The following is a 19,000-nucleotide window of genomic DNA, read 5'->3' as shown; positions in this document are numbered from 1 at the left end:
GCAGTTTTAAGAAGTGTAAAAAAATACAAAATAATGAAGTAATGCTACCAAAAAAAAGGACTGCCTTACGCCGCATAATTTGCTTGTTCTTGGTCCAATTTACTCTGCTGCATAATTTGGCCTTCTCCTGATGCATAATTCCAGTAGCCCTGGTTATTGCTCACTCCGGTCCACTTTCAAGCCTGGAAAACGCCAATGTTTCCTTTATGACAAACCCAGTCCTGCTCACAGGGGCAGAACCACTGTATATTGAGAAATGTTACATAAGCATCTCTTGTGCCAATTACAGGTACCCTACAACAGTACAGTACAATTCACTCAAACATAACCAAGCCGCCCCGCCCCCCCCCACACACCTCGCCCCCTCAGCATCCCACCCTTTGCAGGTGTTCAACATTCTCCCTCTCCATCACCTCTAAACACAAGATGGCAACATGTATATCCTTAAAATTCACCTAATGGGCGTCAAATGTGCCAAAACGCCCACATATCTGCCAAATACACACATGCCAAATTTGAAAGAAATTGTAAGTGAAATTCCCTAGGAGCTTTTAAAACGTACGCCTCTTTGTACCAGGCGGGAAGTTCAAGAATCAGTATTCAATTAGAGGATTGCAATGGTGTACAACTGGTAGTAATTTTTAACAGGTGCACAGGAACTCGCGCTACAATCGAAATAGAGTGGATTCTCGTGCTGGCGGAAGTTGCGGCCCATCTGGATTGTGCAGCTCGTGCTAACACTTTTACACCACAGATATGCGATCTCACCGGCACGTGCTGTGCACATGTGGGACGAGCGCCATTTCATTTCCCCAACTCTCGCAATTTAAATCCCTGGAGGATATCGCGGTTTAAAAATCAAATCAATAACAGTGATCCCCCAAACGAAGGGCGGCGCGTCCATTACAGGCTTGGTTTGTTATGGATAGAAAAGAATAAATCATAATTGCAGAAAACGTACACAACTGCTCAAAACGGTCTTCATGAAACAGGATGTACAGGCGGGTGCCTACATGATGTATACAAACATGCCTGTGATTGACAAAGGTAGGTTTCACAGGATGTGTAAGGCAGATTGGCTTGTTTTAAATTCGGAGTAAGGTTCTGCTTGCAACTGCGCTCTTTACTTTCCTCTGCACTGCCACTTTAATTGGCATTTTGCTCTTGCAGCATGATTGGCCAGGTATTTCATTCAACAGCACACAAAGAATTAAAACACGAAAACGGACTCAAATAAATGGCCGGCATAAGGTTCACGGCGAGTTCTCGCGACAATGATGAATTAAGTCCAGTGAGATTAAGATCATTTCCCCGGTCTAGCTGGAAGTGGGTGGAGGGATCTCTCCGACTAGCTGATCAACAAGTCATTGCTCTTGGACTCAAGTTTAAGCTACATGGATGCGTGTTCTAGGCATTTTATGTTGCCTGTTTGCAAGCAAATGTAGTTGAGGAAAAACCCAATCTCAGAAGCATCTGTAGGGCACGGAGACGTTTAACACCCATTTCTTGATTGCAAGAAACATTCTGTTCAAAGCACCTGCTACAGCATTCTGCACACATGGCAGGTAGATTGCACCTGGCAGTTCGAGTGCTGTGATCATCAGATTTCTAGTTTAACATCTTGGGTTCCCTGTGAAAGTTTTCTACTCTATATCGCCCTGCTTGTGGAAGGCTAGGTGTACTGCCCTAGGCTGCATTAGATTAATGTGATATGTCGTCTCTTGTGCCGACCACACGCCTTGTACTATATAGGGTTTGTTAGACCTGGCATCATTTGGCATGGTTTCCCTTGTCTTTTAGGTCTTGCCTGACCCAGCGCATGCGCTGGTCTGGCGAGACTTATTGAGGGGGCTCCAAAAAGTGCTACCAGGCCAGCCTAGAGCTACAGTGCATGTGCGCGGGTGCACGCGTTGCGCTTTTCAGCGATTACTTTCACTTTTGCAGCCGCTTTGCATAGCCAATAGGTCTCGCTTTTGGGACCTTATAAGTAATTAGTTATGCAAATGTTGCATGGCTAAACACTTATAAGGTCCCAAAGGCGAGACCTATTGGCTATGCCAATGCTTGTTGCCTCTTGCCTCCTGTTTTTGACTGTGTGCTGCATTTTTATTCCCGCTTGTGTTACGACTCTGGGCACTTTACCACTGCTGACCAGGGCTAAAGTGCAAGTACTCTCTGTCTAAAATATTGTTGATTTACTAGTAATTCCCTGTTACGGTGCACCATGGGTGCCCAGGGCCTGCAAATCAAATGCTACTAGTGGGCCTGCAGAACTGATTGTACAACCCACACAAGTAGCCCTGCAAACATGCCTCAGTGTGTGTGCAGCTTTAAACTGCTTTTTTGAACTGGCAAGTGCACCCACTTGACAGGCCTAAACCTGTCCTTTTATGACATATAAGGCGCCCCTAGGGTAGGCTTAAGGTAGCCCCTTGGGCAGGGCGCAGTGTATTTAAAAGGTAGGACATGTACTGCTGGGTTTACATGTCCCGGTAGTGAAAAACTGCTAAATTCGTTTTTTCACTACAGCAAGCCCCTTCGCTCCCATAGGTTAGCATTGGAACTGCCTTGTAACATCTTACAGGTGTATCTTCCAATTGGGAGCGGATAGAAAGTTGGAGTCTCTGGACTCACAATTTAAAAACACATCTTTTAGTGAAGCTGGTTTTTAAATTGCAGGTCTGAAAATGCCACTTTTAGAAAAATTGCATTTTCTTACTTTAACCATTCTGTGCCTCTGCCTGTCTCTGAATACATGTCTGGGTCAGGATGAGAGTTGGGATGTTTGTGCATTCACTCTAGACAGACACCAAGGGAGCCGAGGTGTGCCCTGCATATCCTGATGGCCCATCACCAGGTTGATGGGGCTTCCTGAGTGGTGGGAGGAGTTGACACTGACACCTGAATAGGGCTGTGCCTGTCCTCACACAAATAAGTGTCCACACCCTTTAGTGTGTCTGGAGCCAGGGCAGGCAAAGGCAGGGTCTTGTGCACTACCAAGACTTTTCTTTGAAGTTTGCCTACTTTAAAGGCTGAAATGGGTACAAGTACAACACTTATGGGTTGAGGACATTCTGCCAGGAATAAGAGCTGGATAGCTGTCAGAAGGGACTGCCACTTAGGTGTGTTGACCCGCTGCTTCTGAAATGACAGCTACTGATGCAATAGCAATCCTGTCAGTATTTTCTTTGGAGGGCACCGTTGTGGGAGCGCCTGGGTCAGTGGCTGTTGTAGCTACAGCTTCTCCACCGATTTTAGTGACCTATGACTCCTCTGATTCCCCAGACGCTGTTGTAAAAGTCTTATGTGGAGCCTTGCGTTTGACTTTAAGAATACAGATCAGTCGTGACAGTTACACTGTTAAAATCTCTCTCAGAGTCCCAAAGCAGAAGTTTTACTGAAGTGGAGGGAGATCTGCTATGTGCTCTCTACTCTTTTCCTCACCAGCTTACACTTACTTGCATCTTCCTCTCCCCCTGTAAGACCCTTCATGTTCCTTCAAGGTAACTGTAATTACCTCTAGATTGCAAACATTGTGATACAGTTTAGATTTTTTTTTGACCTGCACAGTCTTATCCTAGTTTACTTGTTTTGCATCGTCAGCATTAAGAGGGGCTATTCGTAGCCGTGAAATGGGTGTGCGGTAGTGTCAGTTCATTTTCTGATCAGTGAGCAGATACTCTGGTCCAGAACTTCATAGATATTGTTGCTGGGTGTCGGGACTGTCACCAGCATCCTAACACCCAGGCCTCAGCGGATGTCTGCTGTCCTTGTGAGATGAGAAACAAGTCGTACAGATGTTGGCATACGCATTTTACATATGAAGAGCATCTCCAATCCGCTACACATTGATCCACAGATAATAAGTCGTCTGTTTTGGACAATGTTTAGGGCTTTAACTTTTACAAGAGGATCTGTGGAAGCACATTTGTTTAATATTGTTAATCACAAAGGTTGCTGGGAGAGAAGTCTATTAACATACAATTCTTGGGCCAAGGTCACCAAAATAATTTCACTTAAAGGTATTTTGAACTTTCAGGAATGCAGAGTGAAAAGAAAACATTTACTGAGAAAAGGTTGCACTAGAATGACAAACTGTACAGGGAAAACATTTTCGACAAACTTATTTTCCCACATGATTTATTTTACCCTCGTAAATGTCATTAGAGAAAATAATTACTCACAGCGCTGTTTAGGATTAAAAATTGGAATGGAGATCTTCCCTTCAACATGCCTCAAATACACTCTACTTTAAAACTGTGCCCTTATTGGAACTTAAAAGTATTATCTCACGTGTCCATAAAAGGTGCATTCCTAGGCCTACACAAGGTAAGGGCGTGTCCTGATCAGATCCGATTTTACATACGAGGAAGGGCATGACTCATTGCTTTAGGTAGCATTAAAGAGAAACAACGTCCCAAATAGACAACAGGCCAGCATCTTTCAAACCTGCAGGTCTGGCTTTGAGACTGGGCTGTCAGGAGGGAATCGAAACCTTAGCATCGCAGTTGCCGTGAGAAAGGCTCCGAAGAGTCCCGCGAAGCTTTCTGTAGTGTTAAAAGATCACCCTTCTCATACACTCTTCCTTGCACCTAGTTACACAAAGCCTCAGGATTCTCACTGTTAAGATCGGTGTTCAATTCAATCAGGATTGGTTCGACTCACTTAGCACAAGGGAGGAAGTCATTTCCTGTCTTGCTGCCTGCTGGATTCACCGGCTCCGTGCAACATATACAGTGAGTTTTTGGGCATCGTACCTCACCATATTTTAATGTTGCCGGCCGCCACGGGCTCCTTTTGTACCTAATGTTGCCGGCCGCCACTGACTCCTTTTGTACCTATAGATGCAATCTCATCAGCTTTACATAGGACTGGTGCAGAGCATATGCAAAATATGAACTTCGGGCAATAAACCTACATAGCAATAAATGCTGAAGTGGGTAAGAAACGAACCAAACAGACGGAAAATAAAAAAATATAAGTACCCATTTTATTTTTCCAGCTAAATGTCAGCACAGCCAGGATGCCAGTTTATGAGAACCAGACACTCCTCATGGTCAACGTCTGTAGTGAGAGAACAAGCGAATGAAAAGACAATCACATTAATGTTTAGTCTTCAGGTTTGTTCTCTAAATCTAATTTCATTTTCTTATTGAGACTGTCCTAACTTTGTTTTGTCATTACTATGCCCAGGGCTGTAGAAAACACAAACGCAGACCCGCATTTCAATGCTAAGTGAAACAGTTCATCAGATTGTTCATGCCCCAGTGAACGCAGCCTTCTGGCCTGTACAAGTAACAGTGCCAGCCCTGGTAGAATCCAATGCAGGAAGAAAGGAAACAGGCAAAAAAAGCACAGTTCCCAAAGCCTTATCCCGACTACTAAATAGAATGCAAAAGGAGGCTTCCTGGGTGTAAAGAAACAGACACCCTCATCTCCTCTTGCCTTTAGGACTACCCTACAAGGGGTAATCATAAAGGCAAGTCTAATTTCCCTGGTGCCTTCAGAGTGGCAGTGTCTATCCATTTGTAGGGTCAAGTGAAGGCAGAGTGTCTTTCACATAAAGGTCAGTATCCAAAGCTTCCAAGACGACAGCGTGTACCATGCCCAATACCAGACAACCCAGAGTTAACCAAGGCTATGAGACATGGAAGCTGGCTCAGTAGGCACCTAACAAAGCAACAAAAATCCCATTGGCAACCAATAGAAAATAGTACTCCTCACAATAGACGGATATAGGCCATAAGAACATGTAAATAAAAACATTTGTGTTCACAATTAGTATGATAAATCGGAGTCAACTCCTGACATCACACATAAATTAACAACAAGAAAGAATGTTTTGTATGGAATTATCTCCTAACACATCTTTTAATTTTCCAGGTAAGGAAAATTTTCCACTAGAACATAACAATAAATCTAACATTTATACCTAGGTGAATACACAAAAAAAGACAAAGTGATACTAGTACAATAGCTAATACAAAACGGGTAAAAAACATTGAATGTATACAAAATAGAAGTTGTGGCCTAATTAATCTTTCGTTGGTAAATCATAGTCCTCTCTACGTGTGTTTCGGCGAACAAACACGCTTTCTTCAGGAAGAGCCATAGGACAAATGTTGTAAGTACCTGGACTATATTACATGTTCATCTCAGTAGGCATCTAAATGCCACCCAGGGCTTGGTAAGCTTAAAATGATTTGTCAGAAGCACTGTGAGAACGCCACATATTTACACTTCATCTGCCTTTAAAGGCTTCAGCCTGGGTGAGGATGTCAATTGTGGTGAAAGGGGAAACACGGCTCCTCCTTTTCTCCAGAGCTCATCTAGTAAACCACCCAGAGATGTAAGCTGAGGAGAAGGTAAGTAGAAGGCTGACTTGCTCGACTTGTCCTCTACCTTTGCCTCTACAAAAGTTGTTTATCCCAGATCTATACAAGTTTTCTCAAAGCCTTCACATCGGGTCAGTCAGACTCCTACAGAGCATATCTCGGAAGGCCTGAAAGACGTCTCCAAGCCCGGAACAACTAACAACTAACATCTGACCCCTGATCTTTCATAAAGACACCAGACATGGACTTATACTGGGACAGTGGCTACTGAGCTTCACAGAGACAAACCATCCATGAAGAACAAACATTTCACGACCATGCTCCAACTCCATCCAGTGTTTCCTAGTGCTTTCAAGTGCACCACGGTGAAGGCAGAGTCTACTCACCTTGCGTTGGTTTACATAACGATGCTCTTGCGAATTCTGAGATTTAGATCTTGTTGACTGCAACAATGTTATCACTGCAGTTATTCTTTGTACCAATTACAAGTCAACAACCAGATACAGACAACCCGAAAGGGTTTGGCAGAGCAGAATGCCAAACGATGAACAAAAGGAACCTACCCAGGTAGCGAATGATCAGCCATCTGGTCAGAGGATGTACGGTTTTCAACCAAAGGAAGAGGGTGCACATTAAAAGTTTGTGTTTTCAAACACTTGTACTTCCTATTCTTCAAATAAAATGAGAAGTTTTTAGGCTATTCACCTCTTGGGCCAGTTCAGACTTCCCACAGTTGTTTAACGCTCGACCTTAAAAGCATTAAAGGTTGAGAGGAAGCAACCAAGATTTAATGGTGTGACCTTGAGGCTGAACAGCTAATTTAGGTCACGCCTTATTTTGGGTGGCCGCAGTTGATATGAAGAAGTGAAACTACAACGAATCATAAATTTGCAGCGAATTGGGTTTGCAACGGTCCTTCAGCCCCAGGAGTGATGTACGAAAGGACAACGATTAAATACTGCCCGCCTGGACAATGATGAAAAGCTTTGACTGAGAATGGTGTGAGAATTGCATGAATGTCTATATTTGATTCAGACTGCTAGACAAGGCACGATATACAAGATCTTTACATTGTTAAATACATTTTGGCGGATAAGTTCTTAAAGAAAAAATTGCGCAAAAATGTAAAACAAAAAAATAGATGCTGCATATAGTCCTATCAAACGACTTCAGCAAAGCCCAAAACTGCCACAACAACCCTGTCAAAATCATGTTTTATATCAGGAATAAAGTACACCCTGCCATACATTGTAAGGATATTGCAAGTCACTGAGGAGTTCCATAACCATATAGAGGAACGAGGCTGAAGGGATAGTTCCTTTATAAGGTCATGGAATCTGAGGTAGAAACATGCAGAAAGGTTCTAGCTTTTTGTTATACCTTGATTTCCTTTCCCTGCTGCTCAGCCACTATGAGTGTGATGTGTATGTGGAATGTTAGAATGCTGATGAGAGAGTAGAGAGTTGGAGTGATGGTTGTGTGGACAGAGAGACAATTGGAGACTGTGGGCTGAGCAGCAAGGATGCTGCTCCTGGTGGGGCCTTAACTACCTAACTGATGAACTGCCATCTTGTAACTACCATCCTCCATCTAAGCTTAAATAAACCTCTTACTTATGTTATACCTCATGGCTACGTCTGGAGTTCTTTGTAACATTTTTCTGTATCTAAGGATGCAAAAAAGAAACATTCTCTCTGCTCGTCATTGTAAGCTATCTATAGAGCAGAAGAAAGAAAAGCAACGTTCCATTTGTTGCTTTAAACAGCAGCTTTGATTATACTCCTTGAAGTGACCTGCCCTTTACCTCGGCTGCTGGCAGCAGGTATTGTGACGTCACAACTCGACTGTAATAGCCTTATAATAGTCACGTTCTGACGTATTTTCCAGAATCCCATGTACTATATAAAGTGATCAATTATAACATTCACTCCTTCCCAGAGATCACCTGAAATACATTTGGATTAATATACAATGAAAAGGCAATTTAACACCAAAGGATGTCAAGGGGCATTGTGTGCAGATAGCTCTGCAAAGTAAAGTCAGATAAGATCCCTGCGTTAACGAAGATTCACATACAAAGCTACAGTCCACCTGTCCGTTCAAAACCAATTTCTGCCATCAAACTATAACCACCCATGTGATTGGTTAAGGTAATCCAACACCCCAGGAGTGTGCTACACCTATCCACCTCATTAAAAACTGCTATACACATGCAACACAGCACGGTTAGTTTTAGGAGTACCCACGGGGACTGTGTTCATTTAATAAATGGAGGGCGACAGAGTGCCGGGCGTTTACTTGTGATGTCTTCAACAGATTTTCAAGTGGTACTTCTCTGTGTTGGGAAACAGCCTTTACAACGAGGTTTTTACCTCGTTGTGCCATTACCACGCATTTTTTAGCACGCATATTTTTACTGCGAATATGCATTTACAACGCATGCCAATACCACGCATTTAAGGTAAGTTGCCCCCCCCCCCCCAATAATGCATTGTTTTTACATCCAAAAACAATGCATTGTATTGGCATGCGTTGAAAATGCATATTCACGGTAAAAAAAAAAGCGTGTAAAAAATTGCGTGGCAAAGGCACTCAATGTATTTACATGCGTTGTACCGTCGTACAACCTCTGTGTTAGTAGGCTCCTTTAGGGTGGCACAATGTGGACTATAGTGATTAGAATATTCCCAAATGTGCTTTAGGCTCATAAAAGACGTCACCATCATTTTCTGAATCAGATCTTTCAGTGTGATGCCACACAGGGTGGTTGGTGCTGGCCAGAGGTAACCACGTTTACATCAGTTTTCCACATCTGCTTCTTATACGTGGTTCTGAACTTGCTGCAGTCGGTGGCCTGCCTCAGAAAGTCAGGTCGCAAGACGTTATTGTGTCTTCTAAATGACCCGAGGATTATTATTCACATTAGTAGCTGGCGAGATGCTCTTGGCATGGTGCGTCCTGACGTCATAGGAAAAGACTGATTAGCTCCAGGGCTGTTTCCTATTTCACTGAAGATTAGGACGAATAGGTGGAATGTGGTGAACTGTATCAGCACAGCAATTAATCTTACAGGCCAAATATAAAAACAAAAAGAAGGCTGTTGTAAAGGGGAGACAAAGGCTGGCTTCCCTTTCATCTTGAATCTTAGTTTGCCAACATTCATCGAAGATATCAAGAAGTCCCGTTCAAAAGAAACACTCTGCCCCTGGCTGATCTGTGGATATTAGATTCAGACTTGTGTAGAGAACTCTACCCATGCGCATTCTTGATAACCGGAAGCAGGCAGCAGTGAAATAAAGGCCTGGATGCAGAGAAGCGGGTTAAAACTGACAGCGAGGTGAAAAAGAGGTCTCACGCCACACTGCCTTAAAGGGAGTCAATATAAGAAAATACAGAACACACGCATGCAACATAATGGACAAATCTCTTCCCCCAAATGTGGGCTTGTTAGACCTGGCAACCTTGGCGTGGTTCCCCTACCTTTATCCCTTCAGACCTTATGTTTTTGCTGCCTGGCCCTAGGATTCTGCACACTTTACCACTGCTGACCAGTGCTAAAGTGCTTGTGTTCTTTCCCTAAACATTGGTAACATTGGCTTATTCACAATTAGCAAAATTAAATTTTCTTGTAAGTTCCTAGTAAAGTGCACTACATGTGCCAAGGGGCTATAAATTAAATGCTACTTGTGGGCCTCCAGTACTGATTGTGCCACCCACTTAAGTGCCCTTTAAACATGTCTCAGGCCTGCCATTGCAGAGCCTGTGTGTACAGTTTTAAACTGTCATGTCTGCCTAGCAAGTTAACCTTCTCCCCAGGCCCAAAACTTCCTTTTTCGGTTGAGCCTGGGCAGCGCATGCACTGCTCTGCGAGGCATGCTGTATTCAGGTAGGGACTTGAAGCTCTGCCCACTCTCCACCCATATTGGTCATTGACTTGTGTCATTGTCCACTGTAAACTGCGGCTGTTCATTGGTCAATTGGCTTAGTAGTCCCTCCTTAGTACCGCCTTGTCTCATTTTGTAACCTCCCATGGAGACATGTTTTGTTACTAGGTAGGCTTCAATTACAGCCTCCGAGCACTATTTTCTCAAATAGCTTTGTCCTGCTTGCTATTGCAGGCAGGACACGCTCTCTCCTAACACTTTTTAAAATGTATTTTTATAGCACGGGCACTGGCATTTGCAATGCAGTTGGTCTCGCATTTGCGAGAGTTTAAGCTATTGGCATTGTAAATGACAATGCCTTTAGTTTATCAGTTTTAAAAACAACACAAATACAAGGCATTGTCATTCCCAATACCAATAGCTCAAACTCTCGTAAATGTGAGACCTATTGCATTGTAAATGTTTGTTAATACATGCAGGTTACCGCTAGAGAAGACCCTGGACCAGTGCTTCATTCGTAAGAAACAATAAATTTAATAAAAACGTGTCGGGTCTCTTGTCAGGACGCAACTGTAGCTTGCACCACACGTTTCTCTTGCCATGCTGTCAATGATAGTAACAACACAACTTCTAACCAACATACCCTACAAGTGTGACAATTCAATTATTTTAGGCCTCCAAGGCTATATAGAATGGCTTGGGCGGCAGTGAATAGTCATTTTTAATGTATATTGAATAATTAACTGTTGTTGTGGTCATCTCTAAATTAAACAGACCGCACCACCTTGTGGCGGAGTGTCAAAAGCGCCGGTGTTGACAATTAAGTGACACTGCCGAGCACTGGAAAAACCTGGCTCAAATTAAGCACTGCCCTGGACAGCCCAGAGGGCAGGGGCAATGTATTTAAAAAGCATGACATAATTTTTAAGTTTTACATGTCCAGGTAGTGAAAAACTTCTAAATTTCACCACTTCATCTACGGAGGAACCGGAGCAGAGTCATCCTTCCCGGTTCGTGTGGCGCAAGGGTAGGTTAAACGGCCTGTCCCAGTAACAACCTTGACTACACCAGAAGTCTGGTGTTACGGGTGGCGCAACGAATACGGACAGAAGCAGGGATATACACCCACATAGGTTCCCCCTTGCATATGGTGAGACCATTGTCCCATAATACACGTGGCAGGTAACTTTTGTACTCCCCACAGTGTGTGGATAGTTAATTGATAAATAGGTCCTGAAGAATTGCCACGGATCCTTAGACCACTAGGCATGAAACATGTTGACCACCACAGAAGAGCATAGCTTAGCTGAACCCTAACGTCAGTCAGCTGCCACTCTGTTTCCTGTTTTTTAATCAAGTGGATAGCCTTTCCTAAATAAAGTCCTGTTTTTGGACTATCCAACTTGTTTTAATTCACTCACTCACATCCACACCCACACCACTAGGCCCCTCACACACACCACATCATACGGCCAGGAACAAAAGATCTCCGCCAAAGAGCCCCTTTAAGGGTGCCCGTCGGGGATTGCAGCGCCGTCCCGACGAGGAGCAGGTCCATATGATGAAGCATGACACCTAGCTTGCTGGGTGTGTGAGGACCCTAGTTCCGACTAGAGGAATTCCCCTTCCTCTATACTTAGTCTTTTCCTGACACACTCTCTCTCTCCCTTTGTTTCTGAGGAACTGCATACTCTTTTCTTCTCAACAATGTATTTAAAAAGCATGACATAATTTTTAAGTTTTACATGTCCAGGTAGTGAAAAACTTCTAAATTTGTTGTTCACTACTACAAGGCCTATATCTCCCATAGGCTAACATTGGGATTACCTTATTCTGTTTTATAAGCGTAATTTCCAATTGGGAAGATATAATTGGCTCATGTTTGGTGTCTCTGGAATCATAATTTAAAATCCTAACTTATGGTGAAGACTGATTTTAAATTTCATTTCTGAAAATGCCACTTTAGAAAGTGGGTATTTTCTTGCCTTATAAATTCGGTGCCTGCAGCCTGTCTCTGATCACATGTCTGGGAAGGATGGCACCTAGGATTTGTGCATTCCACCTATAAAGGGACACACATGGGAGGGTAGGTGTGACCAGATGGGCCAATCCGGACAGGATGGGCGTGAGGAACTGAACACAGCCTCACACCTGGACAGGCTGTGCCCTGCCCTACCACACACAAAGGGCTGAACCCCAGCCCCTGTAGTGAGTCTTGAGCCAGGATAGGAAGGGAGCGCATCTGTGCACTTCAAAGGCATCTCTTTGAAGTGTACTACTTCAAAGGCACCACCGGGTACAAGAACTGGACCTCAGACACCACCACTTTAGTACACTTCTATATCTGTGGATACTCTGGCAGGGAGAAGGACTGCTGTGCTGCTGAAAGGACTGCCACTCTGCTGGACTGCTACTCTGCTGACTTTTTGCCTGCTGCCCTCCTGCCTGGATGGGAAGGACTTGACCTGCATCTCTGAACCCAGAACTCAGAGTGACTGCAAAGGCTACTTGTCTGGCCTCCTGATATGAAGCCTCAGGGACACAGCAGGCTTCCAACAACTTTGCATCTGCGCCTGAACTCCGCCCTCTGAGGCTACACTGCCAAGTGGTGCCACCCCAGTCCTGGACCCTTGGAAGTGGGGCTAAGATGCTTACCGGCAGAACTCATGCATTTTCTCTGCTGAGCACCCACTAGCCAAACCGACGAAAATCCTCTGCGGAGTGGCGCAACCTCAAGTAAAACCAACACATCTCCGCTGTTGGATGGATTGGGCCCAGCGCAAAAGGTCCACAGCGCCCGCCGCATCTTCAGAACCAATGCATAGCTGACGGCACGGTGTATCCCCGACCCAGGTCCTCGCACCCCTCGTCGATGACACCACCCTCTGCATTGCAACCTCGCAGCTCATCGGAACTAACATATTGCCCCAGCTGTGTGACGCATCCTCAAAGACCCGGACTTCGCATCAAAATGTCCCATCAACGGGATCCTCGATGACGCACAAGCCCTCCTATCCCAGATTTGCCACACCTGGACAGTGAAACATAGCTTCGACTGAGCGACGCTTCCTGCCTCGGATCCAGGCAATGCTCCTCAACCAGGATTTAAGGTACTCTCTTCAATGGGCCAAACCTGGCCCATGCAGTCAGCCTGGGCTCCATTGGGGTCAGCCTGAACATGTGACTTTTTCCCAGTCTGGCACAGCCAGATATCCCTTGTTGGTGCTTTGTGTTTTCTGGCACTATTTTAACTTAAATCTTTAAAAATCAGGTTGTGAGGCCTGCACTAAGGCCTGCTAACCAGACTTCAGTGCCAGTGCTGTTTCCCCTAAAACAAGTTAAAGTTCAATTGTAGCACAATTGGCAAAGACTTTAGCAACCCTATAAGTCCCTAGTAAATGGTAACTCTGGTGCCTAGGGCATGGGTACTAGAGAGAGATCCCTAAGGGCTGCAGCATGTATTATACCACTGTAAGGGATCCACAGAAAAACATGCAGACTGCCATCGCAGGTTGCATGAAACGGTGCGAACCATTGTGAAAACAAGATGTCACACTCCCTGTGTGCCACGTATACAGACACTGCACGCAATATATGTAAGTCACCCCTATAGCAGGCCTTCTAGCCCTAAGGCAGGGTGCATTATATTACATGTGCAGACATAACTGCATGAGCAGATATGCCCCTGTAAAGTCTAGTTCAAATACCAGATATTGCAAGTGATCAGGGAAGCCATCTTAAGGACATGTTCTGGGGCACTGGTCATTCAGAGTTACCCAGCTACATGATGGCTTTATTGAAACGAATGGTGTTTGGAGTCAAATACCTTGTCTTAATAAATCTGTATTGTTTCCAGTACTTGATTTATTATGGCACACACCAGAGAGCACCTCAGAGGTGCCCCCTGAATATTTACTAGTCTTCTAGTTTGTTGGCTGACTGGTATTGCCTAGCCTGCCACCACAGACAAGTTTCTGCCCCCCTGCCAGGTAGAGCCCATGCTCTCAGAGGAGTCATAAACAATGCCTGCTCTGGAGGAAAGTGTTCACATATCCTCCAGCAGGATGGCTAGTGAAATTAGCATGTCAAGGCCTCAGGCTTCAAAGCCTCTGCTGCCCTTGGTATGCAACCTTGGCTTCCTCCAGACCTGCCATAAGGCCCATTTGGCACCGGGGCAGGTGGGAAATTAGATAGTCATGAGGCGTGTTACACTGCCCTGCTAGTAACACCCCTAAGGTGAGCTAACTGAAGAGGATACAAAAAGGATTCCACCATCTTGGTTGAGGTGAAATTGGGAATTCCGTGACAGGATTATGCCCACTCTCCACAAGAAGTCTTTGTTGCTCCAGGAGGTTAGATCTGTTTCCCTGCCAAGTTTGGAGACGCCCGGACCCTCAGGAGCCGCTCAGCACCAATACCAGAGGTACCAGTTACAAGCACCAAAGATTGTTTGTGTTCCGTCGGAACACCAGCACGACCACCAGAACCTACATGCACATCGAGGGACTTCAAAAGAGGCCAGCTTTACAGAGCGTGGCCCTGCTGTGTTTCTTTTCCCTCGTCTGCAGGTACACAGAGAACCGTGAGAGCTTCTAACTCACTGACACGCCAGCCAAAACACATCGGCACCGAAGCTCACCAGCCCAGGATCACAAAAACCGGTGTCTGTGGTCCTAGACCCACAAGAGTCGAGCCCACCTCGGGTTCAGCCAGACTGGTTCCCCCAGTCTCCCTTGCAGCCTCTTTCTTACAAGTACTTTTCCCATTTACTGTAGCATGTAGCCTTCAAGACTTTCACCGTGTAAAGCACCTCTGCACCCAGACACCCCAGGGCAGGTAAACTTGAACTCTTGGTGCTGTCTTGGACCTTGGCCCCTACTTACCTTAAGTCCGGAAGACAAGTCCTGTAAGTCATCTGTAAGCGTGCCTATGCAGTCAATGATTCTCCCATGGGATAACATTACCATGTTCGAGGCTCATACCTCATATCTGACAGCTGTCATTTTCTACTGTTTCTACAGTAAAGTTTGATAAAGTCGAAAGTACTTACCTGATTCCAATAATCTTGGTGTCACAAATTAAATAAAAATCTGTGTTATCTTTCTCTCATTTATTGACTCTGTGTGTACAAAAAATGCTTAACACTACCCTCTAATAAGGCTAGAGTGCTCACACACATCACAAAGAGCATTTGGGACTTAAGCCCTGTAAACCAATAAGGGTCATCTGGACATTCAACCAAGTGTACTTCCTTTTGTACACTTCATAAAAAGCCAGCTTCCTACATTTATTTATTAATGTATACTTTATTTTTCCAAACTGGTGTGGGATCTTTTTGTGTGGTGTTTTCACTGTTTTTACAGTGTTACATAAATATTTTACACATTGCCTTCAAGTTAAGCCTGAGGGCTCAGTGCCAAGCTACTAAAAGGTGCGCACACAGGTTAATTTGGGGATTGCTGGTGCCTTACCCTGACTAGGATTGTGGCCACTGCTTGACTAGGGCTCACACCCCAATCAACCAGGAACCCAATTTCTAACAGGGCTGTTGAGTAGATTACAAACACAGGAGGGGTTAAATATAAATACAACTACGCACATATAGAAACCTTGCAAAAGTGACTGTAGACAAAACATGGTTGGCTTTTTTCCCTTCAAAATATCCCACCCGCTGGAATTTTACAATGGGACCACATGCATCAAATCACTATTGCTCACCCGTAATCTTTCTGCAGTCATGCATCAGATAGATCAGTCAACAGCAGAGCCACACAACAGTAGTCCACGGATGACGACCATTTGGCATGGTTATGTACAGATTCTTGTGCCATACCACGAAATAGGATAAGAGATCTTGAACAGCGTTTCACATTGTAATATTGTATCCTACTATTTTGTACCCCATTTTATACAGTATCCTAATGTTTTTGTAACATGCTTTGTGACTCCTATATACATTTTTTTAGAGACTTATGCCTTACTGTACCCCAACCTTCATTCAACTCTTTGTACAGCACTCGGATACCTCGAAGGTCATGTTCGCGCTCTATAAAACACTATAAATAAATATTTTGGGCATAGATAGTGTGCATTCCATGAACACTATCCTGGGCAGACTTTGTGACCGGATAATGCAAACAATGTCGAACCACTGCAAATCCAGTATAGGGTCAATGGTGGAAGGCAAATGATGGGAGGCTTGCTGGGAGAGAGCGTACTTACAGCCAATGACTCCTCTGATCTGCATTATAGATTTAATGTATTGCATGTGGTGGGGGAGGGGACGCTGTAAGAGTTCATATTAAGATTGGCTACTATGGAATGGTAGCTCAAAAATTAGCCTAGACATTCTTCATACTTCACAATTAAGAGTGCACTTACTTCAGTAGGGCCGGCATACATCATAGGCGAAGGAAAGATGGCCACTACTGTGGTTTCCGCATTTAGCACACCCTCTTCCAGCACTGCAGCATGCTGTTTCATACGCCACATCAGAGGGACGTCATCATCTTTAGTCCAGCCGCCTAGTGGGTGGAGGAGTAGAACGGGGCGGTTGTACCCACGCTCGAGAAGCTGCCGGTGTGTGTCTTGCATTAACAAGGCGTGACCGTTGTGTACTGGGTTACGCAACTGAAACGCAAATACTGCATCTAAGACACACAAAAAAGAAAAACACTGCAATCAAAACATTCTTGGTGTTTTATTGATAGAATTACATTCAACTTTATATTGTCATCAAGGAAATCAACTTAGTGTGTCTATCCTGACAAATATGGTTAGCGAGTAAATAAAAAAAAATCATGTATTTTTAAAGAACCTAGAGTCATGATTAAGCAAAACGCCCAAAGTACAAGTGGAAAAAAACAAATCAAGGAATTTGGACAAAGGATTAGCTATAAAGAACAAGATCCATAAAACATGCAATATATTATAAATTCCCGATTTCTCATTCAAAGTCAAGTGTGTTACCTAGTAAAATACATTAAACTTACTAAGTGAAGATTGCAATTCCTAGGTGCACCACATTCCTTAAGAAATCTGTGCATTGTAATATGACATTTCTTTTAGCAAGAGTCTTAATTTACCACGTTGGACTTGGCCCTCTCTGCAGGGTCACCCTAAAACATTTTGCCTTAACTCCTTGTATTGTTGCTGAATTCATTTTTGTTGGCCTTAGGACTCCAGCACTGGTTACTACTTTGTGCACAGGTAAAGTGCAGAAAGTGCTAGTGTTCTTTCCCTATAAACATGGTAAAATTGGCTTACACCCAATTGGCACATTTATTATACTTTTAAGTCTCTAGCAAAGTGGCATTACATGTACCAAGGGCCTGTAAATTAAATGCTACCGGTGGCCTGGAGCACTGCTTGTGCCACCTATTTAAGTAGCCTTTACAACCAGTCCCAGGCATGCCACCGTAGCCTCTGTGTGCAGTTTTAAACTGCAATTTCGACCTGGCAAAATAAACCTTTTACCAGGCCTAAACCTTCCTTTTTAGGTCTCGCCTACGCGGCGTACATGCGCAACTTACGAGACCTTTAGCCGTAGCTCTGCTCTTTTTGGAAGCACATACTCATGCTTGTGGCGGCATACACCTTGCGGGAGCACGCAGCGTGCCACAAGCACGAGTATGTGCTTCCAAAATGAGCAGACTGCTCTCCCCAGCGAGCACGCGCACACCACTTGCGGGCTCACCTCCTGCTCCCCCTCTCTCTCACAATTAACTTGTGTTTCAGTGCTTGGTTTTCTAGCGCTCGAACTACACGCGCAAACTTAAAATACACGGTTTCGTGTCACGTCCGAGAGAGTTGATCATCATGAGAGATTATCATCCACCTGGTGTTTCCAACAACGGAATAATTTTCAGCTATTATACAAATGTTGAAAACGCGAAAGGGCTAGGGATCACCAAAAAACTTAGACCACTTGCTGCTTACGAAAGCCTAACGAAAACATTTAGGCCACAAAGGAATGCATACATTTGAAGTTCCAAAAATGGAGTTCAGTCTATGACAACCCATGTTTTATGTAACTGCGTCAAAAGTACTTTTCATTTTCTCCTCCAAAAGGATTACTGGCTCACTATTGTAGCGGTTCCAATCTCGAACCTAAAATTCACCACAATTACCATCTAATACGAGCTTGTGGCATGAAATACAACCTAATATTCAGACTTTCGCCCCAGCAGATCTCTCGGACAACCAGCACACAAACTGCAGCAGGCGAGGTGTTCATTACCTCCCTTCAAAGGCACTTCAATTGTTCCCTCACCTTCGTACTTCAAAATGTTAACCAAAAAGTTTCAGGTTACGTAGTTCGACGCGTAGAGGTTTGTCTACTTACTCTTGCGTTCTTGACCAGCAAGCGGGAGAGTCGGGTACATGTAGATTGAAGGATGAAGGAATTCAAATTTGAAGGGGTCCGAAATCGGAATTTTGTCCGGTTCTTGGAGAAGTGCATGTTTGTGATGGTGCAGGAGTCAAAACGTTCACCTGATGGGCGTCTCTTCAGCTGTCTTTTATTCCCGAGGGTATGGCATTCCGGGACTTTTAGTTTCATTTTTAGGTCTATCAGACAGCGCAATTTTACTACCCATTTTCTGATAATTGAAGCCCATGTGATACCAAACAAACTTTCAAAAATAGATTTCCCTCATAAACAGTTGAAATATGTCTTTCCCTGGCTCCCCAAATTCCTTAAGACAACCCATGGCAAAGATAGGGTCTGAGGCAGTGCTTGAAAAGGAAAAATAGAAGTGCAGGCACCCTGTACCAGAGTAC

General features: G+C 44.2%; 1 protein-coding gene across 1 annotated transcript in view; it reads right to left on the bottom strand.

The window, feature by feature from the left end:
* PAPSS1 (3'-phosphoadenosine 5'-phosphosulfate synthase 1) overlaps positions 1 to 19,000 on the bottom strand; it is a 269,730-nt gene that overhangs the window by 88,848 nt on the left and 161,882 nt on the right. Inside the window, exon 10 of the mRNA XM_085641395.1 lies at positions 16,601 to 16,869. Coding sequence (XP_085497521.1) covers positions 16,601 to 16,869 — 269 coding nt within the window. The remainder of the gene's footprint in view (positions 1 to 16,600; positions 16,870 to 19,000) is intronic.

The sequence above is a fragment of the Triturus cristatus genome, chromosome 2_2, assembly GCF_964204655.1.
Source record: "Triturus cristatus chromosome 2_2, aTriCri1.1, whole genome shotgun sequence".
Lineage (NCBI taxonomy): Eukaryota > Metazoa > Chordata > Amphibia > Caudata > Salamandridae > Triturus > Triturus cristatus.
The sequence above is the reverse complement of the archived record's forward strand: the minus strand, read 5'-3'. Positions and strand labels throughout refer to the sequence as shown.